Source organism: Grus americana, chromosome 21, assembly GCF_028858705.1.
Source record: "Grus americana isolate bGruAme1 chromosome 21, bGruAme1.mat, whole genome shotgun sequence".
In the NCBI taxonomy this organism is placed as follows: domain Eukaryota; kingdom Metazoa; phylum Chordata; class Aves; order Gruiformes; family Gruidae; genus Grus; species Grus americana.
The window spans coordinates 3,841,619-3,867,215 of NC_072872.1; the positions used below are offsets into that span (position 1 = coordinate 3,841,619).

Below are 25,597 nucleotides of genomic sequence, written 5' to 3' on the forward strand. Positions count from 1 at the left end.
AACTGAGACATGCTATCCCATCTAGATTTCTTCTGCTGATCCAAAGTGGCTGCAGGTTTTCTGCTGAAGTAGAAAAGAAAAGCCTTGCTGATCTGACATCCACTTTTAGAGAAATAGGAAGCACAATTTCTCGTTGGTGTAGATTCTCTTCCTCCTTAGCTTTGTTAAGCTTGTTGCTAGATGCTTTGTTAAGCTTGTTGTTAGATGCTTTGTTTCTGCCTCTTGATTTGCACCACAGCTGGCTAATAGTTTTTCTGCAGAACAGTAATGAGAGACTCCACAGGGTACAAAGATTTAGGAAGATGCACTGCAGGGGTGGAATATGAATACAGATGTTTCATAAACCTGAATCTTCTCAGAGGAGGAAGAGGGGATCTTTTGGATGAGGTCAGAATTGGAGATCTCCAAACAGGCAGCGTGAATGTCTTGAGTTTCATTGTGGGTGACTGCCTGTGTGCTGTACATCAGGCAGAAACCGCTGTGGTCTGTAATGAGCTGGTGAGGCTACTATGTGGTATTGGTGACTTGAGATATTGCCAGAGATATGCAATTACAACTTAAAGTACTGCGGATACCTCCTCAGCAGACTGTAGGCTTCAGTTGTGTTTTTGTCATGGGATATTCCAGAAACCTTCCATAGCAAAATTGCTTTTTTACTTCAGACCAGAAAGTGCCACTGCACACAGATGAAAGCCTGACCTTTTTGTTCTGCCTCTAATCCTGTCTGAGCCCTCTTCCAGCTGGAGCTTCTGTCATTCCCAGGGGAAAATTCTTCTCGGGCTTCCTGTGATGAGAAACATGTTTTTGTCGAAGTTGGAACAAAGAATAGCACAGGCCAGACTCTTGTTTCTCCGCCCAAAAAATCCACCCTGCTAACACCCCCATCATGTTACATAGGACTTCGATCCCTTCTGCTGCTGCTCTCGCTCACCGTAACTCTTGTACAGTCTGAATTTCACACACACTCACGGGGCAGACGTGGAAGAGGAGAGCCACTTGTAGGTCCATGCATTCCCTCTTGATGCAAACTTTGGAAGGATCCAGGATTCAGCTAACCCTCTGTTGCACAGAGATGTTACAAAACAGTGCAGAAAAGCCTTCAAATCTCCTCTCTAAACTGGAGTGTTTAATTGGAAATGAGACAGCCAGGGTTTTTTTTTTGGTTCAGCCTCTAATTTGTGTATCCTAATGCAAGCCATCTTTCTTTTCCATACTTTAGTTTACCTGTTTTAAAACAGAGATAATACTTCTTGTTCTCTCACTTTGTTCTGTGTAAGGGGATTACAACAGACATTACGCAGGAATGGAAAAGAGCACAAATCTTCCCGTCTGTCATTACTTTTGAGGAAGCATTAAGAGAGATTTGGGCAGACAGATCTCTTTTGGCAGAGACCTTAGCCTTAATGGAATTTGACTTCTTTATGAGTATTTGAAAGATGAATCTTTCCCTGTTGCCTGGAGAACTGAGTGTAGTCACTTAGGCAGCAATAGCTACTGATGCTAGTCATTGCCAGATTAGATCAGCTGTAGAAGTTGACGGTCCATAGGAAATGGTTCCACTGTTATGTACTGGTATACTTATAAAAGGATCTGGAATTCAAGTTGTCTTTTTGGAAAGAGGCATAGTTTTGGGCATGGCTAGGAAGAATCTAGTCCCGTGATTACAGAGTAGGTCCACGTCTTAGTTTTTTTTTCCTTTCCCCCAACACTGATAGAGAAATCAAGTATCATTTGGTCTGAAATCCATCGCCCTAGATTTCCTGTTGTATTTTGTATGTGGGAATACTCTGCTACATGGTAGCTAAAAAGATGAGATCCTTAAGTCAAGAACATGAGGCAAATCCTTTTTGACTTCATTAACAATGTAGATTTGAAGTGTTTGGGAGAATGGAGTCTAAATATGTTTGCAGTTAGTTTGTACCCTATGCTTATAATGTTGGTTATGTTACCAAATTCAAGTATATTAGTATTTCTTGATTAGAACCAGGTATCTCTTGTCCCTGGAGGGCCAGATTAAATCAGAGGTGGGTTTAAATGACTGCCTTCTCTGGGAAGCTGTTCTGGCAGGTGTATGCGAAGCTGAAACAAGAAAAAAAAAATCAGCACCCTGTGGCTATTTATTTGGTAACCAGTCATTGCAAAACCCTTAATATGCATCCGGCAAATGCTTACAATCTAGCATTCCTGGTGCTTGCTGAGATGGCAAAGGCTCTCATCAGCTCTCTGCTGGCAGATCGCAGGAGTCCACACTCTGACAAAGCTCCGTGAAATACTGCTTTCCCTTCCCAGGAGCGTGAAACTGTTCACCTCTGGCTTTGGAAATGCTCAAAATGGTTCAACATTCATTCTGCTATAGCTTTATGGTAATGACTAAATACCTAGTAAAGTCAAATAAAATTGTTGCCTACTGCAAATAATTATTGTAAATCTCTAAAGATTTATAGAAACAGGTGGAACAAGTGAGAGTGCCTGATGAGAAACAAAACACTGATACTTCCTACAATCAGTTGTGATTTTTTATTTAATGTATTCTTTCTTTGCATAACCAATACACAAAGACTCTGGCTTTTCTGCTAAATATCTTCCTTGGCAATTTTTTTTTCTTCTCTGCGTTCAGTGAATCTGGTTAATAAAGAATAGGTGATACTAAACCTTTTGCAGCCTGAGCAGCAGGACTGGCTAAGAATTTTATTGTAACGGTTTTCACCGCTTTTCCGTTCAAAGCTCATGAATGTTTTTGATTTGTAAGCGTTTATATCAAGATTGGGAGTTTGGCCAATTTTAATGCCTGTGAGCAATGTGGCGTGCCTCTTGCTGAAAAGCTGAAGGGACTGCTACTCTGGCCTGTAAGCAGTCAATCATCACAACTGTTTATTGAAACTAGCTCTTTGCTGGTATTGGTTTCTCAAGCATATTTGTTCCCAGCATGGGAATAATTTTTAGTGGCATGATGAAAATGCATTGTTTCTTAGAGTTGTTTGGAGGACAGTGCATTGTTTTCTGAGGTTTGTTGAATCAAGGACTTAGGGATGCCTGAACACAAATAAACTGTAGAATTGGGGAAACTATCCAACAAAGCCAATTCCTTTTGCCAGAGGATTATCTGTTCCCCAAAGTATCCACAAAGTAGCAGTGCCTTCCGCTTCTAATCCCAGAAGCAAGCTCTCGGTGCTTCCTCAGAAGGAAAAACAAGCTTGACTTAAGTTGGTAAAATTTGTCATATAGAGGAGCTTTTTAAAGAAACTTGGAGAGATTAAAAAAGAAGAGTTTGGCTTCTTGTCTAGACTTTGCACACAAGTTGCTTTACTGCAAAAATAAAGTTTCACTACCAAGTTTTGAGATGCTTTATGGTAATGGAAAATGTACATGTGTGTGTGTTCCCTCACAGATAGGCTTGGGACCTCCTGAAAAGGCACTGTTAAAAGAAGGGTTTTCATTTTTATGGGAAGATAGGGAAGGGTCCATTCTCTTACTTCTGAATTCTTGAAAATTTAATATATTTTGAGTGACAGAGAATACTGTTAGAGACCCTCAAAGATAATGGAAGACTGGAAAGCTCCCAGGACTGTATAAAAGAGACTATTTCTAGTAAATAGTAGACATTTATGCCTGGGGTTTGTGGAGGAGAAAACTCCATCATTTGAGTGCTCTTCCTGCTGAAGACAGTAAAGTTGTCTTTCATTCCCACTTCATGTCTGTTTTCTGTTTAAATAGCCTTTAAATATACAAGCAATAGAAGTATATTTGTCTTAAATAGTGTTCTTTTTTGTGATTCTAGCTCAGTGGGCTATGTTTTAGTCTTTTGCATATCTAAGACTTACATTTTTATTTGATTTCTTAATAATGAAACAGTAGGTTTATGCAACCTTTCACTACTAATAAAATTCAAAGATTTAAGATTTTTGTCCAAGATTTTTATATCAGGGAGTTTGCTAAATGTAGTCACTTTCTCCAGTTACTATGTCATTCCATTCTTACAGAACTTTTTTCATCAGGTGGCTTGTCACATTTTAATATCTAACTTACCATGATCAAGTGCTACAAATAGGTTAGGGTTGGACAAGGAGGACTGGATGTTATTCTGGCTACGGTACAGGTATTGATTAATAAACAGGGTGTGTGGGTGGCAGGGAAATTATCTATAATCTTGGATTTAACGGTCTTCTCTTCACAAAGCTTTCTGTGCCAGTCTCATTTCCTTATTCAGCTGCCCCTTACAGCTGCTGAAGATTGCGCACTTGGAATATAGGAATTAATGCTTTTGTTATTGTGATTGAGATCAGTTTTAATTCTACTGTGCCGCATTATGTATTTATGCAGTGAGTCCAGGTGGGCCAAACTCATATAAAACTTCATTGATGGAAATCAGTTTTGCAACTGATTAATTCTAATTTTGAAGGAAAGTATAAGGAACTTATGTTCTTCTGTTGTTTCTTTTAATGACTTTGTTTATTGCATAAAATATGAAATGAAATGGTGGGTATTAAACAGTGAAATTAGTGCATTAGTTCAAAGTATGTCAAAATCTTGTTGGTATGACTTAGGCAATCTTGTTTTTTCTGTGGACTCCCATTTTATTAGTCTACCTGCAAATGTGAGGACAGGTCTGTCTTGAAATAGTTTCAGAAGATTTTATGTATGTACATGTGGTATTTAAAATATATAATTTTGACATACTTTACTTGAGGATTAATACTGGAAGACTCTGCCAGTCCATACCAGGCAGCATAGGGGACTGCTTAGGCCTTTCCTGAAAGTTGACATGTGTAACCTAAACCCTACCAAACCTATACCCAAAAACTTCCAAGAAAGGAGATGTGGTAGTCATCTTCTTTTATGGCCTGCTGCCGTGCCTTCAAGTAAACTAGGTGTTAGTGGTGGCTTTTTTCTAGCTTCTAAACAAAAATGAACAGATTATGTTCTACCCTCAGTGGATGTAGGGAACAATTGATCTTCACCTTCATATTAAACTTCATATTGTGCTGAATTAGGAACAACTGCAAGGACACCTCCCAGTAAACAAAGACTTAAGCCACTGTCTGCTGAGTTAGCCGGCAGCATTGCTTCTATCTTGAGAGATGTTTTCCCACCTTCTCCTTTAATCTAGAAAGATTTTTGTAGTTATCTTTTTCCAGATAGGAGGAGAAATCTATCCCCCTGATTCTAATCCAGTAAACTGCCCTGATTTCCAGCAGCAACACTGACTAAAACCCCCTGGCAACTCTGCCTGACTGGAATATTAGCCCTTCGGGGCCTCTTCTCTGTGCCTGGATGCTTTTCTGTAGCGTTTTTCATTCTCTCCGGTCTCCAGCACGATAACTAGAAAACAGCTCTGTAGCGCTTTAAGAGTGTTAAAAAATTTAAGACAATTCTGCCTGAGCGCAGCCCTCAGATCTGCAGGGCGAGGGGCAATACCATAATGGTAGGAAGGTGAAAAGGTAGAGAAGCACAAAATGCCATGTTTTCTAAACATGTATTTTGAATGTGTTAACAGGACTCCACGTGGAAATGCTTTTTCCAAGCAACGTGCAATCTGCAGACCCATTCTCAGAGAATTTGTATGCAGAGAGTTGTGGGTTTGTTGAAAACACATTCCAGTCAGCTGTGGTAGTAGTGATTTTTGGGAACTGTCAATATACTTCCAACACTTGGAGCACACTGAATCCAGCGGATGAGAAAAAGCAGAAATCCGAGTTTCTTCAAAACAAAAAAACCTCCAAAACACAGGACCAGAATGTAATCCACATGCAACTGTGTTTCCCTTAGCCTTTAAAACTGAACAGCAAAATGATGCAGTGATACAGAGGTTTTATTATTCTGAAGAAATAAGTCAGTCAATGTTCAGCCATATTAATAAAGCCACTTTGATGCATGAGTCTTGCTTCGGAGGGATTTTTGTACTCTTCCTGCCAGTTGTACTTCTCTGCTTAGGTTCATTTCTGCCAAAGCAGTGAATGTTGTTGCTCCCCCCACTCCCTCCCATTTTGTGTATATGGTATTTTAATGTGGTACATCAAGATTTTGTGTACATGCTATTTTAATGCAGTCCCCAGTCAGTGGCTTATTCTAGTCCACAAAATGACCTATCTTTACTCACAGTGTGGACTAGATCATTTGTTACAAGAGAGTAATTTAATGATTAATAGTGAGCACACAGTATTATGTCTACTGCTGTGTAGTGTTTTAAATCAAAGTCTTTCTCCTTCCTTTCTTTCATCTCCCTTTACTTAAACCTAGCCCTAGACAGCTTTGAAACATGTAATTCTACTTTGGACAGCCAAGAAAGTATGAAACAAAAAAAGAGTAATTGAGTGCACCAGGGAACATCAGCAAAAGAGCAGTGTTAATTGTTGAGGAATAAAAGATAATGGCCAATTTTGTCAGGAAGCGTTGACAAGAAAGATAAGTTGGAAGTAATTAACTGTCTGACATACTGGAAGTGATGTGTCTGCCATTGGCTCTTTAAATCATCAGGACATGAAATGTGACAGCCATTTATCACTTTTATGAGGCACTGCTGCCTAGCTTTCCCTTGGGAAGTGAGGAGGTACTGTGTTCTTTGACTATCTTGCTAAAAAAAGGCATGGCTGTATTTCAAGTGCTTCCCATTTTTGGGTGCCTGTTGTCTTGAACTGTGATTATGGTACATTCTTAGCCTGACTAAATCTGGTTTGAGCTGAAGCTATTCTGAGGTCTTATTTCCAACAGTGTTTTGCTTGATCTTCCCAGATATCCAGAGTGTGTCTAGGAGCTTGGTTCTTTAGTTGTCAGGAAAGGAAACTTCTATAGAGAGAAGAAATATAGCACTTATTTGAAAATTTTCCCTATTTGGTCTGTTCAGAGTATTCCCTCGAGTATTACAGATTTCCTTGTCTCTTACTGATCAACAGGCCTCTCATGGAGAAGGAAAAATATGCAGTCATTCTGAGGATAGCAGGCAAGAAGGGATGTTTCTGAAAGCAGCATATTCAAAGACCATTGAAAGTCTCTTTGCATTGCTTTCAGTTGACATGTTTTGTTTTGGTAGGCTATGCTGTTTCCATTCCAAATGTTAACTAGTATTAATATTGGACTGCAAGGATGTGTTGTAGCATGCTCAGATGTTGTGACGTTGCTTTGAACAACTTGGATTTCTTGTTCTCCAGTGCCACTAGGGAAAGAGGAGAGCAATGAGCCAGAGACTGTAAATAGGCTTTATAAAATAGCAGAAGCTTCAGAAGAAGTTTTTCCTCATTAAATTGAGGTTTAGCAAAAGGGCTGATTGTGGACAGAGCTATTTCTGATAGTAATATCAGAAAACTAATGTGAAATAGAAGTTATTTAAGAGAATAGCTGTACATCGTGTTGCTGAACTGGAAAACCAGGCTCACAAGTAGCCTATTTGCTTGTGCTTCACAAAATTCAGCAGCCCTTGCAAAGCAAGGTGCCTCACTGGTACAGAATGCGGACTGGTGGTGATGGCAGGAGTTTCTGACATGTTCTTGAAAACCAGCAAAAGATCAGCACCAGTACTGGATAGTACCAGTGTAGAGGCATTATATGAAACAGAAAATAGGGTTTGCAAGCTTTTTGTCAGCTGTTCTAATGACGTAGATTGTTTCCTGGAGCATTAAAATCTCTGCTTTTTAAAGGAGTTGGTGACCTGTTTAAGAGAAAGGGGGGAAAAAATCAGTACTGTAAAGCTCTTAATAAGTGATAATCTCTTAGTAAGTTTGAGAAATTATGTCTTTCAAACTGTTAGCAACTATTCTTCTCCCTATGCAGGCTGCTACTTAGAATTTATAATCACATATAATCACTGTTTTGTGTAACAAGTCTTGAGAATATGTGCAGAGAATATGTGTGCACCTATTGTTTTGCAAATATGTAGTCATTGTGTGTCTTATGTAGTCTAATCATTCATTTGAAAATCTTAAAGAAAAGGGAGGGTGTTCCAGTGGTATTTCTAAATGATAGAGCTTGGTATTATCAAGCAGAAGCTCATACCAGCCCCTAAGAACTGCCAGCTGTGTGAAATGGTCTTTCTCTTCCTACCTTTTCAGCATTAACAATAAACTGCAACAGCCAGAAGCAGCTGCTGGGGTACTGGAATATGCCATGAAGCACTTTGGGGAGCTGGTGAGTCCTGCTGGATAACTCTCTTCTTCATGTCTTATGTTTTCATGTTGGGTTTTTTTAGGGTGTATTTTGTGCATGTGGTGGTGGTGTGTTTTTTCAGTCAATCACTTTGAGGTTCTATGCCCACTTACAACGTTGCTTTGCTGATACTGAAGGTGCCTTGCTGCCTATGGGGATGTATACTGTGTACTTAGCCATCTGTCAGCTTACAGGTAAGATAGCTGGGGAAGGCCGCAAGAACTTGTGCGAGAACCTGATTTGAAGGAGAATTTAGCAGCTATCATTGACACTAAATAGAGCTCCGGGGAACTAGCAACTTGACAAAATAAGTAATTTTATTTAGAAGCAGCTCGGAAGGGTGGGAGTAAGTTCCTGTTCTAAGCTTTAAATGCTTGAGGATTTTTGAGAAATTACAACACCTCCCAGGTAAGGATTTAATGGAAGTTGTGCTTCTGGCCTCTCTCATCCAGGAGGCATATGAACCTGTCAGAGAGTTCACAGAAATTATTTAGAATAGCAGATTAGCTATTCTAAATTAGCTTACAATTAGCTATTCTATTACCTTACAATTTTGGCTGCTCACAGAAATAAAGTAACCCCATTCTGTATTTCTTCTGTGTCCTTTTCTGCACAGCTTTTTTTTTTTTTTTAATAAGCACTTAATTTATGTTCAGGGACTAAAGCATCTATGCTCTCCTGCTAGTTCTACTTTGTTAAAAAGATGATTTTGCAATGCTAATTCTTGTAGTGCCTTAGTGTGATTGGGAAAAGGAAGGCAGTCCTGGAAGCACAGAAGACTAGCCTCTTTTGTTAGGAGCCACTAGAAAGGGGGAACAGGTATAAGCATAAAAGGGTGGAATTCCTCTGGTGTAGGGTTACGTGTGGTTTTAACCTAGACTGGAAAAGACTTTCTAGGAGAAGCGTGAACTTCAGAACATCTTTGCAGCTTCTTGTGATTCCTTGGGTGGATTGGGCAAAGCTCTATATTACCTAATTCTGACCTCACTTTTTAGCAGTAATGTAGTTCTAGCAGTAAATGTACTTCAAAACAGAGTTTGCCAGAATAGGCAGTGAAAAGAAATTAAGAGGAGCTGTGAGCTGTACTTTCAGGAACTTAAAATATTATGACCGAGCTGAGAAGTTAAAGGACTGGTATATAAATGTCCTAAGTGGAAGGCCTGGCATGCAGAGCGTAGTTTACACTAACCCTGCCCACAGGGCTGGGAAAAGAATCTATTCTGCAGCCTATGTCAAGACATGAGCTGCCAAGGACTGAGCAGAAAAACATTGGCAGAGATCAGTATGGAAAAAATATCAAGGCATTTTATTTCTTGAAAATTAGAAACAAAATCTAGAAACAAAGACTGAAACAAAGTTTGTGCAGCTGATAAGGATCACTGCTTGGCTTACTTTTAACGTCTTTGTTACAAACCACAGCCTTTCCTTGTGAGGGCTATCATTAGACCCCAACATCATACATGCCTGGTGTATTAAAAAATGGCCTAGCAGTAGCCAGACGCATAGTGTGCTCTTTGGGAGTGTGCACTCCATTCCTGAACACAGGACTGTTGTTTAAATGCAAGCATGTGCAACAGTGGGAAGTAGAATATTTTACAGATTTACCCTTTTTCCTATTCCACTCATTCCCCCTCTCCAAAAAGAAAAGCACCAGCTGCTGAGCTAGTATTTCAGTGGCACTGAATAGGGGGGTGATGTAGAACTGATCCCTCCAGTAAACCTGAATTCATTTCTGTGCAGGTTAAGCAATACTCAGGATTCCTGTTTTTGCACTAACTCAAGGCTTTTCTCTGTATCATAGAAGTCCATGTGGGTATTTAGAATGAAAAAAGGGCTAAGCAACCACCACAGATACAGAATTTTTCAGCAAAAGCTGCAGAAGTTAATATTGAATGGTGAATATTAATCCTGCTATTTATTCTGATTTATTTTTTTCCCCCTCCCTTAGGAAATTCAAGCTACCTGGTATGAAAAGCTTCATGAATGGGAAGATGCTCTGGTGGCCTATGACAAGAAGATGGACACAAACAAAGATGATCCTGAGCTGATGCTAGGACGGATGCGTTGTTTAGAAGCACTTGGTGAATGGTAAGAGGGGAATGCCGGAAGACCAGCAGAAGTGGTGCCTTTAAAAATTGTGCATAACTCTTCTCTGAATGCTGTCATTCAGGTGAAATTTGTTTGCCTGAGTTCCTATTTACTCCTCCTTACTTAATAGTTTGAGTATTTCCAGCAGCTTCTCATTTTGTTCATTGAACTTAGAATTGGTAATAACATCTCTCAGCCTTTTGGGACAGGCCATCTGATAAGTTAAGGTCTCTCTGAAAGAGAATCTGCAGTCTTATGATCAGGTCAACCTCATTTGTAACAGAGAAAGAAATTGTAAATAGAGAGGACCTCTCAGGAAACATTAACTGGGCAGCACTTGTCAAAAACAATCATAAAAACTGCTCACCGTGACCCTCCTTTTTAAACTCTGATTAAAACATCAGAGACTTCTGCATTTATTCATGGTCAGACCTGTGCCTGTCCAGAATGGATGGTCTTTTTGCACAACTGTTAGTGGAATTGTCTGCTTCCCAATAGTCACCTGGGTGTAAGATTATGCCAAATGAAATTTACCCCCTTTAAAACGATTTTGCTGTTCTTGTAGATGGCTGAGTTTTTCATTATTACTCTTTTTTAGCATTTATTAACATTTTCTTTGTGGACATCTGGTATTTCAAACCCTGTTTTAGATGTGTGTTGTCAACATGTAACTGATTGGAGTCAGTTTTTGTGAGAGGATGAGCTAGTAGTGACTTACAGGTTGCTAGTTAACTGAGGCTTCTGTTTCTCCCTGTTCAATTCAAAGAAGATAATTGGAGATGGCATCCTGTGCACTGTAGCATGCAGTTCTACCCAGGGGCGTATGTGATTTGGTCCAGGTTACGCCTTTCTACTGAACCTTTCATGTCACTAGAGCTCTCTCCTGATGGGTCCTGACGTGAACCCATGGGATGGCACACAGTAAGGAGATTCCTCTTCACTAAAGTCATTTTACTGTTAGAGAAGCAGAGCTCTTTGAGAAACCCCATTCTGACAGCATTTTTCTGCCCTTTTTGTTTCTAAATGAGGGTGAGGCATATTAGGCGTACCTTTCTCAGTAGGAAAAATAGATCCTCTTACTGAGCAGTTTCTCAATCATCTTTTTCTAGGAGTAGTCAGTTCCCACTAGGGATTTACAGAATTCCTCCCTCCTGCAGGACATGTTTTTGTGTAAAGCGTCCTCTCTGAATCTCCTGCTTTTTCATGTATCAGTGACAAATACATTACAAAAGGATGCTTTTCTTCTGTTGGAGCTAGATATTGTGCAGCTATTGATAGCCTGTAGTGATGAGAGCAATCACAGCCTCGCAAAGGTCTGTGTGCTTGCTGTTGTGGAACTGCACTCTGTCTCTGTGCAGATGTTTTTTACAATTCAGAAGTGCCTTTGTAAAGTGCTGTCTGTTACCGTGCAAATGACTGTAGAGATATCATCCTGAGACTGAGGATTCCATAGTTTGGCTGCCGATATTCTTCAGTAGTGTTCAACTTGACTATTTGTGCTGCTGGAGTCTGCTCGGCAGAATATGATGGTTAATGTAGAACTGATACTGTGCAGCATCATTATTTCAGTACTCTCTGCAGTGACATTTTGAAAGTACAGCCAAAATATTCTTAGCCATTTCTCTCCTGATTTGTTGTGTCTGCAAGAGCCATGCTACTTTATTAGCATCTATGAGGTCCTGTTTTACTGCTGTTGCTAGATTTGGCTTGGGTTTTCGTTTGTTTTGTGGTTTGTTTTTTTTTCTCCTGGCCATTAAGCTGTCAGAATGACTGTCTTGCCTGTGGCAGCCCATCGGTTCTGTTTGACTAACTCATCTTCCTTTGTGGGAGGGGAGAGGATGGCAGTAGGGAAGGCAAGTTGGCCTCCCTCACAGTTGGCAGCTATTCCACTGCTACAGAGTATCCAGCCTGAGAAATTCTGGAACTGCAACACCCACAGTAATTGGTTTGATTAATGGAGCATTCACAGTTGATTTAAGAGAAATAATATAAAAAAATCCTGATGCTTGCTCTCTGCTGGAGATGAAGGGTTCAGATTCCCTCTGAGATCTTGCCCTGACAAGTCTTCAGACTAGGTTACAGCACCATTGATTCTCTAGCCTCTGTCTTCAAACTTGATGATGTCTTTATCCAAAATATTTGATAGCAGGAGCCATGCACAAGCTATTCAGATCATGTGTCCCTTGTACTGACGCTTGCAAAAAAATGTTAAGCACCCCTTGCTTGGTGGTGGTTTGGGTTTTTTCTGTATTTGTAGACTGGAAGTGACAGTTCAGTTCATAAAGTCAGCGTTACTAACTGCTGAGGAACAAATGCAAACCGTTGTCTGAATTTGTGTTTTCAAAGCATAGTGTGTTTTTACATTATTTTCTGATGATAGGATATTTGTCATCAGACTAGCATGTCTGAGTTGGCCAGAGGAGAAGAATCTTATTCTCCACCCTATATAAAGGAATGATGGGGCTGGTTGTTGTCTTATCTGTGGAAAGCGGTTGCTCAACAAGGCGGAATTTTTAGAAGAGGCTTTTTGCTGATCAGAAATTGTGGATTCTTCTTAGGGGGCAGCTCCACCAGCAATGCTGTGAAAAGTGGACACAGGTCAACGATGAAACTCAAGCTAAGATGGCTAGGATGGCTGCTGCTGCCGCCTGGGGTCTAGGTAATGTATCCTTGTGTGGTAGGGTATGACTGCCCACAGTGTGGAAGCACAGATAGTTTTAACTTCAGAACTGCAAAATATAAGAAACAGCAAAATCAAAGAACAAAATTATTTATGTTGGGATATTAAGTGTCATTCAACACTGAAGCCCTTTGGAAAACCTGCATTTACATAAGGTCTCCCAGTGTGGTCTCAAGTAACAAAGAGATTCCCTTATTGCTCTGAGCACATAATCGGTTGCTTAACTGGTCCCTTTTACTTAGTTTTACATTGAACATAGCTCAGACTTGAAATGGGATTAATACAATTTCTCTGATTTGTGGCAGACTCTTATTTACAAACTAGAACACTATCTGTTTAGCCTTTTGATAGGTTGTGTCTGCTGAGTAGACAATTGTAAGTGGAATAAATCTATAAATGGTCCAAATATCAGTTATGTTGATAGCCAGATATTTACTGGAGAAGCTCATAAGTCACCTGCTATCTGCGAGCCTTTGCTGAGAAAAATTAATCTTTTGCTTTATAGGACACTAATTCATTCAAATGTTCTGGAAATGTCAGCATTTCAACTTTTTCATCACAAGGAATGCAAGAACCTTTACCATGAGGATAATAATTTGCCTAGAAGAAAAATGCCTCTGGTTTTGCTTGTCTATGACTCTGTGTGTGTGTGTGTATGTATATATACAGTTTCTGTGTATAACACAGACTGCCTCTGCCAAAGACAAGCTGTTGAAGAGCTGACTTAAGTGTAGAAGTACCACACAGCATTCAGGCCTAGTCGCTGATGTCTAAGCACTGTAGCATAGCTCTGTTCTTACTTTGCAGAGAAGGCTGCTGTATTACTGAGGAAATCTGTGTCTCTGCAGGTCAGTGGGATAGCATGGAAGAATATACCTGCATGATCCCAAGGGACACCCATGATGGTGCTTTCTACAGGGCTGTACTGGCTCTTCATCAGGACCTTTTCTCCCTGGCTCAGCAGGTAATTATCTTCCTTGTTGGCTTCCCAAAACCTAGTTTAAGACTAACTAGGCTATATCGCTGCATGGAAAAACATCCTGGGTTAAAACTGTTGGCTATAACCTATGAATTGCCCAATAACCTTTTTTTCTATTGATGTATTAGATGTTGGTGATTGAGCTTATCTTGTATTTCCAGAAACACAGCAGTGAATATACGTACAGATAGTAGTAGCTCAGTGCTGTAGAGTATAGGAATGCCTTAGTCATTCTTAGGCTTCTGTACTTTTATGTCTGTTTTCTAGACAGTGCGCAAAGATTATCTTAGCAGAGGTTCCATTCTACAAGGCACTGCTTGATAAAAGGCATTCATGGCACAAGACACACATAAGATTCTTCATGGGTGTTCTATGTACTTCTGTCTGTTGCAGCTTTTTCAGTGAAGTGCTTATATATATATCATGTACCAGAACTTTTCCTCTAATTTTTCTGGTAGCAGTGATAAATCTTAAATCTTAGACTGAGATGAGAAATCAAGGCAAGGAATGAGTCTATTAAAAAGCTGTAGTGGTATGCTTCTTTGTCACAGAGATTTGCAGAGCGACTTTTTCCCCTCTGTAGATGTGAAGCATGTTGTTTACTTTCCAAGGAAGCTCAAGTACCATTTCTCAGAATTCTGTGCTGGCTTGCCAACTTAGATAAAGGAGTAATTCAGTCTGCTCTGTCAAAACCCGTACATAGATTTTTGGGTGATGTGCACAGTAAAATTAGCCAGGCATTCAAAGCGGTAGAGTTTGTGATTAACCTTTACCATTTTGAGCAGGAAAAACTGTAGATGAGAGATTATATAATGACTGGAACCAGAGCAGGATTTATTTCATGCTTGAAGAGCATGTCTTAGTTGGAGGAAGAGAAATGGAATTTGCTGTCCTGTAAAATTCATAAAAAACCCGTTGGGTTACGTAAAACAGTGAAAGCTATTTTCTGTCATTGTATATTATCAAGAGACATTTCTTCAGGCTTTTTTGTAACCGACTCTCTTGTATAAATGTGGTTAGTGATGATCTCTACAATGACAGTAGGATTAGAAATGCTGCAAACCTTGATTTGGTAGAAAGACAAGGTTCAGACTGTGCAGGTGATAAATGAAGCCCCCTTGACTTCCCCTTTACCTGCCCCTGGACACTGTTTCCCTGACAATTCTTTCTATTGATAACATCCTTTCCTGGTTCTTGTTGGGGAACGGGAACAATGCCAACTTTGTTTATGAGATGGAACAGATGAATAGCAGTTCCAACACTTCAGATAAAACAGATCACCTTTGCCCCTATATCTTGTTCTATTTCAGTGCATCGACAAAGCCAGAGATCTGCTAGATGCTGAGCTGACTGCCATGGCAGGAGAGAGTTACAGTCGAGCCTATGGGGTAAGCGTTGAACTCTCAGCCTTTATTCTCCTCATTGCTGCTTCAGACTGTCTCTAGAAGTTGCGTAAAACTTCTGAGTAGCTCTTGTATCAAACGTAAGACCTGTGTAGGCCGACAAGCTAAATGGCTCTTGTCAAATAAGAAATACAACTTTGTAGGAGCAACTTTGGGACAAATTAAACAGTGAAGCAAGCTCCCCCCCTCAAAAGAAATAAGAATTGACATTTAGAAAGTTTGAATCAGCAAATCGTCTAGATACCAGTATATAGCAGTCTGTCCTTTACCTGTTGGGCAGCATATGTAGTTAAGATTTTGATGCCAAAATGCTGTTCTTTAATTATAGATTTGTTCTGTAGTGATTGGGATGGAATGTGATTGTTTCCTTCAGGCTATGGTATCCTGCCAGATGCTGTCAGAGCTGGAAGAGGTTATCCAGTACAAACTTGTACCAGAACGCCGTGAGATCATCCGCCAGATCTGGTGGGAAAGACTGCAGGTACATCTATGTACAGATCAAGGATGGAGATGCTGATGTGCTGGCATGAACAGCTTCCTTTCAAGTCAGCGTGATGGCTCAGCAAATCTTTCCATTTCTCTTTCTATCCCAATAGCATACATGCTTACATGGTGGCGTGCGTTCTGTCTTCTTTGCGTTTGTCCTGGTAGTTTGGGTTTGGGTTTTTTTTGGTTAATGTTCCTGAGGTGTCTACTGATGTGACGCTTTAGTAGGGTGATTTAAGCCTTGAAATAGATGCGTACAGAATGGAGACACTAGTAACATCTCCAAGGCTGCTTATCTCAGTGTTGGATCGCACCTGGAAATACTGGTTCGGATAAGGCTAGTTTGAACTTTTTACCTGGCTGGCTGCATTTTAAGAAATGAATTCTCTTACAATGCTGGAAAACTGGACAGAGAATTTACATACCTGTAAAAGATTGTCCTGTTCCTTTTTGACCTCTTACAAGAACATTTCCAATTGATTGGCCATGTCCTCTTAAGAGACCTTTAGCAATGCTGCTTTCCCTGTATTTGAAGTTTCTACCTTTCTTACTCTAAACAGCAAAAATCCAAAGCACCTCTGAAGATTTAAATCAGCCAAATATTTTGATACTATTTCCTTACAAGAAGCATCTCTACAGTGAAAGTGAACATCATCGGATGAAGTAGTACATATAGAAATATTGTTTAAAAAGGTGATTCCTGCAAGGGAAGGGGGGAAAAAAAGGCATTATTAGGGTAAAATGCTGTCATTATACCAAATTTTGATACACTGCCTGGAGGAAGAATTTCTCCCTATGCAGAGTTCTTTGCTGTGACTGCTATATCTGCTTCCTTATGAAAGGCTATTGCTGGTGCATATTTTTTTAGCTGTTTGGGAAACTGTGACAAAGCTTTTAGTCTCCCATTTGCATTCCTGTCTGGAAAAGCTCAGGAGCTTTCCACTGGGGTGGAGAGGCTGAGAGTGACAGGAAGTGTAATGTCTGAATACAGCTGTTTATAGTCCTGAAAGCAGTACATACAGTTCTTGCACATTTTATAGCTGCTTTTTAATAAATTTAAAATGCCTATTGGATGAGGTTTATTTGGGTATTAGGGAATATGCTTTGCGTAACTTCCCAGCCCTTAGTTTTGGGGAAGAAGAAAAAGGGAAAGAAATAGATGCTTTTCTGCTAAGGTGCTTGCTGCCATTGGAAATTCTTTTATCGCAAAACTAAGTCTAGGTCATCTCTGTATCAATACGAACTTCAGAGCATCACTGTTACCCTGACGTACTTGGCGATTACAGCAAGCACCATGTTACTGTCCCTTCCACAAGTCTACTTCTCTATAGCATCCTTGAACGTTTGAAACATGGACTCATCCTGCTCTGACTGACAATGTTGTTGTGCCTCTCCCTTCAGACAGACAAGAACCAGACAATGCTTGCACAAGCAGCGTAGCAGTTGGTACTGCAGCTTCTGGCAGAGCGTCAGTTCAGTCATGCCAGCCTCTAGAAGCAACACATGCAAGGAGAAGAAAAAGGGCAATAACAAAAATGTCTTTGCAACCATTTGGTTTTGTACCATCTCCATATTGAGATTTGTCACTGTTTAGACCAAAAAAAGGCTCTAAAACTAGGTTGAGAAGTGTTATAAAACTCGACTCATTTTGGAATTGCACAAAGAGCTTTTCTGATTTTTGGATGCATTTCTGCTTTAGAAGCTTTTCTCCTTTTTCCATTAGAGGATATCATTAGACTGCAAAAAACACTGAGCTGGCTACAGAGAATAAGAGTCAAGGACTTAACTTTCTTCACATGTTGCAGTGTTAAATAGCCGGCTAGTTGGTAATGTTGGCCTGCTGTGAATTATGGGTACTGAAGTCTCTCCATCTTGGGAAGAGTCCCTTCAGATTTTGAATTAAGGCTCTGTGGAGCAGATTGGAGATAAAACACTAACAAGTTCTCTCTTCCTTTTTCTCTCAGGGCTGTCAACGAATTGTGGAAGACTGGCAAAGAATATTGATGGTCCGATCACTTGTTGTGAATCCTCATGAGGACATGAGAACGTGGCTCAAGTATGCCAGCTTGTGTGGCAAGAGTGGGAGACTGGTGAGTATTATCAAGCTCTGCCTTCTACAGCAGGTTTTTAAACGATTGACTTTATCATGCTGCTTCACTCTTGAGCATTTCCAAATACTTTCACTGCCTAAGTGGATGAGCTCTGCTCTGAGGAAGACACTGGTCAGAAATTGTTGAAATGCTAAAATTATAGCCAGTATAAAGTTCATGCTTGGAGCCCAGGTTATTTTTGTGGGACCTAGTATATACCTGAGAGCCTCAGAGCCAATTTTTTATTGCATGCTATACCTGAAAGTTCTTATGCAGCACTGGTAATTATTAATCACAGCTCTCCCTGCTAAAGCAATCTGTCAAATCTAGAATGTGATGTTGTTATCGTTGAACACTACAATCCTATTTCAACATTCACCACAAGATTTATTACCAAAAATAATTGAAACAAGAGAATTCACACTCTCTACTGGCTTCTGAAATGAGAATCTAATGCTCTGATCCCAGTGAAGACATATGATTTATCATGTGGTATTCTTATGAGTCTGGGGAGTGGTAATAAGGCTGCTATGTCTGTGTTTTATCTGGAGGGTCGGAGGTATTTTTTATGGCAGGCAATTCTGTGGTAAATATGGAGGTAAGAATGAGCTTGTTTTAACCTGGTTTTCTCCTTGCAATTTTCTCCAGGCTTTGGCCCATAAGACACTTGTCCTGCTTTTGGGAGTAGATCCATCTCGACAGCTGGATCACCCTCTGCCAACAGTGCATCCCCAAGTGACTTATGCATACATGAAACACATGTGGAAGAGCGCCCGTAAGGTACAAAAGAACATAGTACTCTACATTTCATTGCTCAGGTTTTGTGTGGTGGCATGCACATTAGCTCTTCATAATCCTCACAGAACAAAGTTAAGGCTGAAGGTTTTATTTGTACTCACCTAAAAAAAGAGTAGCTAATCCAGTATCAGGTACCCAAGGGATGCAGCCAAGATTAATGGTCAATAGCACCTCTTCTGTCCTCACCAGGGTTTTACTGTGTAGGCTTGGTACTTGACTTTTCGTCCACTGTTCTGATTGCCAGGTCTCCACGCTGTACCTGTGGTCAGGGTTAACAGGCTGGAAGAGGGACGTAAGGTTTTTTTATTACCAGTTTTAGAAAAGTATCCTGAACAGTTTGTACTTAGCTGCTGAGTGGAATTGACTTTTATTAAGAACATTATTGAAAATTTCTAACTGAAAGACAGCTGAAAAGTACATAGGGTTTTGTCATGGGAACAATTTGGCTCCAAAGAGCCTAGGGTGAATGTTTTTGACATTGCAACACAGGGAGAATTTACATAATCAAATCCAATAAGCTTCAGACTGGATAACTTATCTTTTTTTTAATATACATTAAAGCCTCCATTTATCCTCATATTCTGCCACATCTTTTTTTATTTTTCCTGTCTTTGGGATTTCCAGCACTGGAGCAGAGCCATTGCTATGGGAATATTGCCATGACCTAACTGTTCTTTAGCTGAATTTAAAAAACAGAAGGAGCTGCTGCTGAGGCCCTGTTCCATTGGCTGGGTAAACCAGTGTAATGGTCTCTTACTTTCTTCAGTAAGTGACCCAAGAAGTATATGGGTCTTCTCTGCCTGCCTCTTTGAGTGAAAGTGGCCTTTTCTGTGGGGTTTTTTTCTTCTGTTTGACCTGTGATAAAGAAATAGACAAGATGGAGGAAACTGCTGCAGTTGTAGAAAGCAGAATAAAAGGTGGCACAAAGATTAAGGGGATGGAGAAAGAGAATGTATCTAAAATAAATTGATGCAAGAATATGTAGGGCCCATGAATACAGGAAAAAAAGTTTAGAAAAGCAGCAAAGATGAGAAGGAGGAACAGATGTGGTTAGAATCACTTCCTCTTGCTCGTTGAATGATTTCCTATTTAAATACAGTACATAAGCTCTACGCTTTGGGGCTTTTGTTTCTTTCTTCTTTTTAACACATTAAAACTGGGTGGTGTTTTCAGTGCTGAGGGGAGAAATACTTTATCCAAGGTAATACTAAGCCCAGACCTGCATACAAGTCTCAATCTTTTCTCTGAGCTTTTCTCTTCTGCTGGAAGGGCTGACTCAGTGATTCAGTCCTTTGTGGCACTTGGAAAGTAGATGCTTATTTTTGAAATTCATGGTTAAAGGTGCAGCCCCATGGCAGAAGAAGCTATGTTAGGGTACAATAGAGTTTGTGGTCTGCAGTGAGACTTAAGTGTGTGGTTTTACCAAACACTGAAAGTGTTTAGGCAATTCTCCTGGTACCAGGAGCATTACATGGCTGGGTGTATCCTTATGTCCTATTTTGAGTGACTGTCATTAATTAAATAGTACATAGTTATACCTAGTGATGTGTGTAGACCAGAGTTTTATATAACTGTGTGTGTTCACTTGATTTGGTATCCTAAGTAATAAGCTACTGAGGTAGGCTGGTATGGTAGGAAATGACCATTTTCTCTAGCTGAGGAGTTCCAGGTTGCTTGGTTGACCTAAAATGTTTTCTTTACCATCATTTTGGCATTTGCCACGTCCAGCAGAAAGAAAACGCTAGCATCTAGATGGAAACCAGCCACATGGCACTTGCAGAGCTGCACAACGGTGTTTTATTAAACAACAGATAAAAAGATGGAGAAGTAAACCCTCTTGCATTTCTTCTAACAAGGACCTTTGCCAGCAGCTGCGTTCTACTTGTACTGTACCAAGGCTGCATACAAACTTAAGAATTAAGTTGTTAAAGAAAGCTTACTGCTTTCGGTCTTAAGTGCTCTGCCTGTCAGTTTATGGTGATCAGTTTTCAATATTAATGGAAACTGAAGAGCAGATTGGGTGTGTCTAGATATGAGAGGGGCACATAACTGGCAGTATCTTATTGTCTGTTTGTCACAAATATCTGGCATAACAGCATAACTATTTATAAAATTGTTACTTCCCCACCACCACCTTCTAACCAGGTTTCTAGGTTACAAGCTGTGGAATGCACCCCATTAATGTTAATAGTGTGATACCTTCTTTTATTTCACCCTGGGCTAATATCCTTTTTCCTGACAATTGATGTGTGCACACTGACATTTGAATGGGATGGATGAGGCATTTCAGCTCAGGTGATTCTTGTCTCACTCTAAAGTAGCTCATTCCTGTAAATGGAACAGAAGTAAATTGGACTCTTAATAGCATATTCTGCAGTTTCTGACCTGAAATGACCTTGCAGATTACAGGAGCTTTACTCTAATTGTTTCCAGTGAAGTGTGCATGCTTTTTTTTTCTTAAATCTTTAATTTTGGGTTTTCTTACCCCATGATTCTTTCCAAGGAATTCCAAAAAGAGTCTTCCCTCAAAATTTGGTAGTGCAAGTTGCTTTAGCACTACTGCCTTATGTAATCTGCTGGCAAAGGATGCAGTTCCTTGTTCCTCAGTGTAGCAATTCAATGGCCAGATTTCTGAGGCATCAAGAATCCATAACCTCTTCATTTATTTGGTGCTACCTACATAGAGTATAAACTGATTTTAGAGGGATGTAAATGGCTAAAAGGCTTTGAAAGAAAACAAAACTGTATTTTTTTGTTTTCAGTGAAAACTCATTTCCACATTATCTTCTTCTCTTGTGAAGTTGTATTTAACCCCTGTGGTTCTTACTGCGACCATTATCCAATTACAGATTGATGCGTTCCAGCACATGCAGCACTTCGTGCAGACAATGCAGCAGCAGGCGCAGCATGCTATTGCGACGGAGGACCAGCAGCACAAGCAGGAACTCCACAAGCTCATGGCACGGTCAGCACCTGGTCCTTGGACACCCTTTAGCTATAGAGTGAAACCAATGTCTGTCTTGAGGATGCAGGGTCTGTGCAGATGACGCATTTCAGACAAGGCCTGTGCTTTGATTAAAAGGAAGAAGGGATTTCTCATTTAGCTGGTAGAGACTCATTTGGTATTACATTCTTCTCTATCATATCATTTTGGTAAATGTTATTGTGACATATCAGCATAAGCAAGCTTGTATTTGTCACTGGCGACTGGTTGTGTTTTTTCCAGCGCTGTGGCTCACTGGCAGAAGGCAGAGCTCTCAGCATGGCTATTGCTTTGGTTTTCAGGAGATCCAGTCAGAAGGAAAGAAACACTTCCCACAGGCCTGATACATCTGTGCTTGGCAGCGTGTGCCCTTAATACAACAGCAGTGCTTTGGTGCCCAGCATGTGATGGTCTCTTAAAATATTGTTGCATTAAAAACACATCTTATAATCTCCATTTTCCTCTATGGACCTGGAGGTGCCAGATCTGTTGTTTCCAATTTCAAAGAAATTGCATAGTGCTTCCTAATGAAGGTTTGCTTTTTTAAAAGGGAGGTGTGCATTTAATTTGTTTTTATGAGAATGGGAACTTGATAATGGCATTGTCTTATTTTTTTCTTAGAGTGACTATCAAATTAGTAATGAGTTGCACACAATATTTTTCTTGCAAAAAGCTTCCTGGAAAACTCAAAATACAGAGAGGACAGCTATGTAACTGTGGTATTTAAAGCCTGCTGAGGGAGCAAAGTATTAAGCTTTGCACAAACCTTCACAGCCCCACCCTGCTGCAGTAAAAATATGTTGTTTTTCCTTTCCTCTGGGAGGGGATGACTTAATGGGGTTCTGGCTTTGGGGAAGAGCAGTTGCTCTGTGTTTCCACTGTTTGTCACAGTGTTCTCTGCAGAACGTTAATTTGTATCGTGATAAGTATAGCTAGCCAGCACATATGCTGTGTGCATTTTATCAATACTGCTGGTGTCTTTTTGATGCTAGTTAGCTACTTCTTTCATGTATTTTATAACTGAGGAACAAAGTTTGGCCCTCACCTTTCTCCTAAAAGTTAAACCGTTAACTAGTTAGCTCCACACTTAACAAGCAGGATGTAGGTGTTTCGAACCTTACATGTTAACACATACGCTCCCAGTCTGTGGAAGAGACTTACTGGGTGGGGGTTTACCACATGAAATGCCTTTCAGACTTCAGATAAGAAGTCTGCCTTTTAATCCAGCAGCCTTCCTTTTCATTCTAGGTTCTGAGTCAATAATCCCTTTGCCTTAACCAGGTGTTTCCTGAAACTGGGTGAGTGGCAGCTGAACCTGCAAGGCATCAATGAGAGTACCATCCCCAAAGTCTTGCAATACTACAGTGCTGCAACAGAGCATGATCGCAACTGGTACAAGGTCAGTAAGGAAAAGGTTCCAGCACCATTGCAGAGAGATCGGTAAATTTGATCACATCCCATACTACAGGAAAGGAAGATGTTCATAGGAAGATCTCTTTGTTACTACAAGTAGGATTAAAAAAACAGAAATCAGCCCAAGGCAACCATAAGATTCTTGTTTAGAGTTTTACCTGGCTGGTAAAACTAGGCCACAATTCAGTTTCTATTCTTGCTTTTGGGACTTTCTCTCCTGTCAGTTAACAGTGAAGGAGAAAGGATAATCTAAATGGAAAAAAATTAACTTTGTCTCAGTCAGTTAACTTGAACTAGGAAAGTAGCCTTGTTGCTAATTCTCCAAAGAGCCTCTGATTTCAGGGTTGTGAAATTTCAATTAATGTTTGGTGCCACATCTTCTCTGGGGCAGCCATCTCCTGCATTTCTTCCCCTACACCTCCCCTAGTCCTAACATACTAATCTTTATTTTCAGCTTTGAAAAATTAAAGGTGTATGTGAATGGAATGTGATTTAATTTTTTTGCCACAGAGCACTTTTGCCTTAATATCTAACAGGGAGCTCCTGACCAAGAACTCACCATGATGTTATTTAAGATAATAAGGCAGTTAAAACTACAAATTATTAGAGAAAACAAAGCATTGTGTTGCCTGCAGGGTATTACTTACTGCTGCTGTCCGTGGACTCAGAAAGATTGGATTATTCTCTAATAATTGGAAAGTACAGGTTGCAGAAAGGATTCAGCTTCCTTCTGACTTTTGTTCCCTGTTGTTGGCAGGCCTGGCATGCCTGGGCAGTGATGAACTTTGAAGCAGTGCTTCACTACAAACATCAAAACCAGGCCAGAGATGAAAAGAAGAAACTACGTCATGCCAGTGGAGCCAGCATCACCAGCGCTAACACTGAGGGCAGCAATAGTGAGAGTGATGCAGAGAGCACAGAGAACAGTCCGATCCCGTCACCAGTGCAGAAAAAAGTCACTGAGGTACCCTTCTTCCCTGTTTGATACTTCATGCTTAGACGCAAGAAAATGTCATGGCGAGGAAGAAGCTACTATGTATACCTGGCTTATGGAAGCTGTCTGTGTATATATATATAGATAGAGATATAGAGATATATATATATATAGATAGAGATAGAGATATAGATATATATATGTGCTCATAGATTACAGCAAAAATGAGGAAGTTCAGATTAACTCAGTCTTAAGGGAAGAGGACTAAATTAATGCAATTATTAGCTATGAGCTAAAGCAAATGCATGGATGCCCATCATAGGTGGTACAGTGTGTATTAACAAGTTCTGCTGTTTAAGCCCTTCATGAAAGACTGTGAGGAATCTCTTTTACTTACCAGTTACAGTAGGGTTGTAGTTTTTAGGCTGCTTTGCTGTCCATAGTTTTGCTGACAAACTGAAATATAAAAACACTTCACAGTATGTTCCTTGCCAGGCTGAAAGACCTGTGTGTAGTCAAGTAAAACATAAATTTCAGGAGCAACATGTCCTGTGAGAAGTATGAGCAGAAGTTAACTATAATGAGGGTTAGGTCTATGTTTCCACATATTTCTTCCTCTTTTCCCTTGCTGAGTTTAGAATTCATGTAGACTGATGCACTTGTGTAGAACTAACGCAGCAATTTTCATTCCAAAAGGATTTATCCAAGACCCTCTTGATGTACACAGTCCCTGCTGTCCAGGGTTTCTTCCGATCCATATCTCTGTCTCGAGGAAACAACCTACAAGACACTCTAAGGTACATAATAAAGCACGTAGTAAATGAAATCTAGCTGATAAAGGCATGTGGTTTAAGATTAGGTAGAAACTGTTTCTGTTCTTTTTATTATGGTTAAACTAAGTGAATGCTTCAGTCCAAGCTAATTTATATCAGGTGGATTAGCTCTTATCCTACTATCTCTACGTTCTGGGAAAAAGAGTAATTTGTAAATGGATCTGAAGGTATTTGACTGGAGTGGGGTTTTTTGTTTCACTCGTAAGGAACGTATTTCTCTTTTGCAGAGTTCTTACTCTGTGGTTTGACTATGGTCACTGGCCTGATGTGAACGAAGCTTTAGTAGAAGGAGTCAAGGCAATCCAAATAGATACTTGGCTGCAGGTAAGGAACACAAAGGGCTAAGACAAATCTCAGTTCTGGGGGAAGCTTGGGGATTTGTTACATGATATCCATGGTGATCCTTTGCTAAACAGTCCTCTGTAGGTGAGTGGTGAGAGCAGTGTGCAGTACAAATTGTAACTGATTGAATAAGCATCTTGAACACAGACATAAGAAAGAAACATTTTTCATGCATGTCTGTATGTGTATGTGGATTAGTGCATATGAATGAAAAAGAATGAAAATTTTAAAACAGAAGATGACATGCATTCAGTGGTGATCAAGTGTAAAACACCACTGTGTTGCTCTGATGTAATTCAGACAGTCTATTTCAGGATTGCTTTGTAGAATGACTCTTGAAAATAAATTTTAAAAGGCTTTATTTCTTATTTGAGCGTTAGACTTCAATTCCATAAGAGACTCTTGTAACAGTTTTGCACAAAACACTTGTGA

At 40.0% G+C, this 25,597-nt stretch overlaps 1 protein-coding gene across 4 annotated transcripts in view; it reads left to right on the plus strand.

The window, feature by feature from the left end:
* MTOR (mechanistic target of rapamycin kinase) overlaps window positions 1-25,597 on the plus strand; it is a 66,353-nt gene that overhangs the window by 28,539 nt on the left and 12,217 nt on the right. For all 4 annotated transcript variants that reach the window (XM_054800986.1, XM_054800987.1, XM_054800988.1 and 1 more), the window contains 13 exons: window positions 8,043-8,118; window positions 10,085-10,224; window positions 12,783-12,883; window positions 13,753-13,868; window positions 15,194-15,271; window positions 15,660-15,767; window positions 17,737-17,862; window positions 18,511-18,642; window positions 21,510-21,625; window positions 22,925-23,042; window positions 23,814-24,020; window positions 24,687-24,787; window positions 25,051-25,147. In XM_054800986.1, coding sequence (XP_054656961.1) covers window positions 8,043-8,118; window positions 10,085-10,224; window positions 12,783-12,883; window positions 13,753-13,868; window positions 15,194-15,271; window positions 15,660-15,767; window positions 17,737-17,862; window positions 18,511-18,642; window positions 21,510-21,625; window positions 22,925-23,042; window positions 23,814-24,020; window positions 24,687-24,787; window positions 25,051-25,147 — 1,516 coding nt within the window. The remainder of the gene's footprint in view (window positions 1-8,042; window positions 8,119-10,084; window positions 10,225-12,782; window positions 12,884-13,752; window positions 13,869-15,193; window positions 15,272-15,659; window positions 15,768-17,736; window positions 17,863-18,510; window positions 18,643-21,509; window positions 21,626-22,924; window positions 23,043-23,813; window positions 24,021-24,686; window positions 24,788-25,050; window positions 25,148-25,597) is intronic.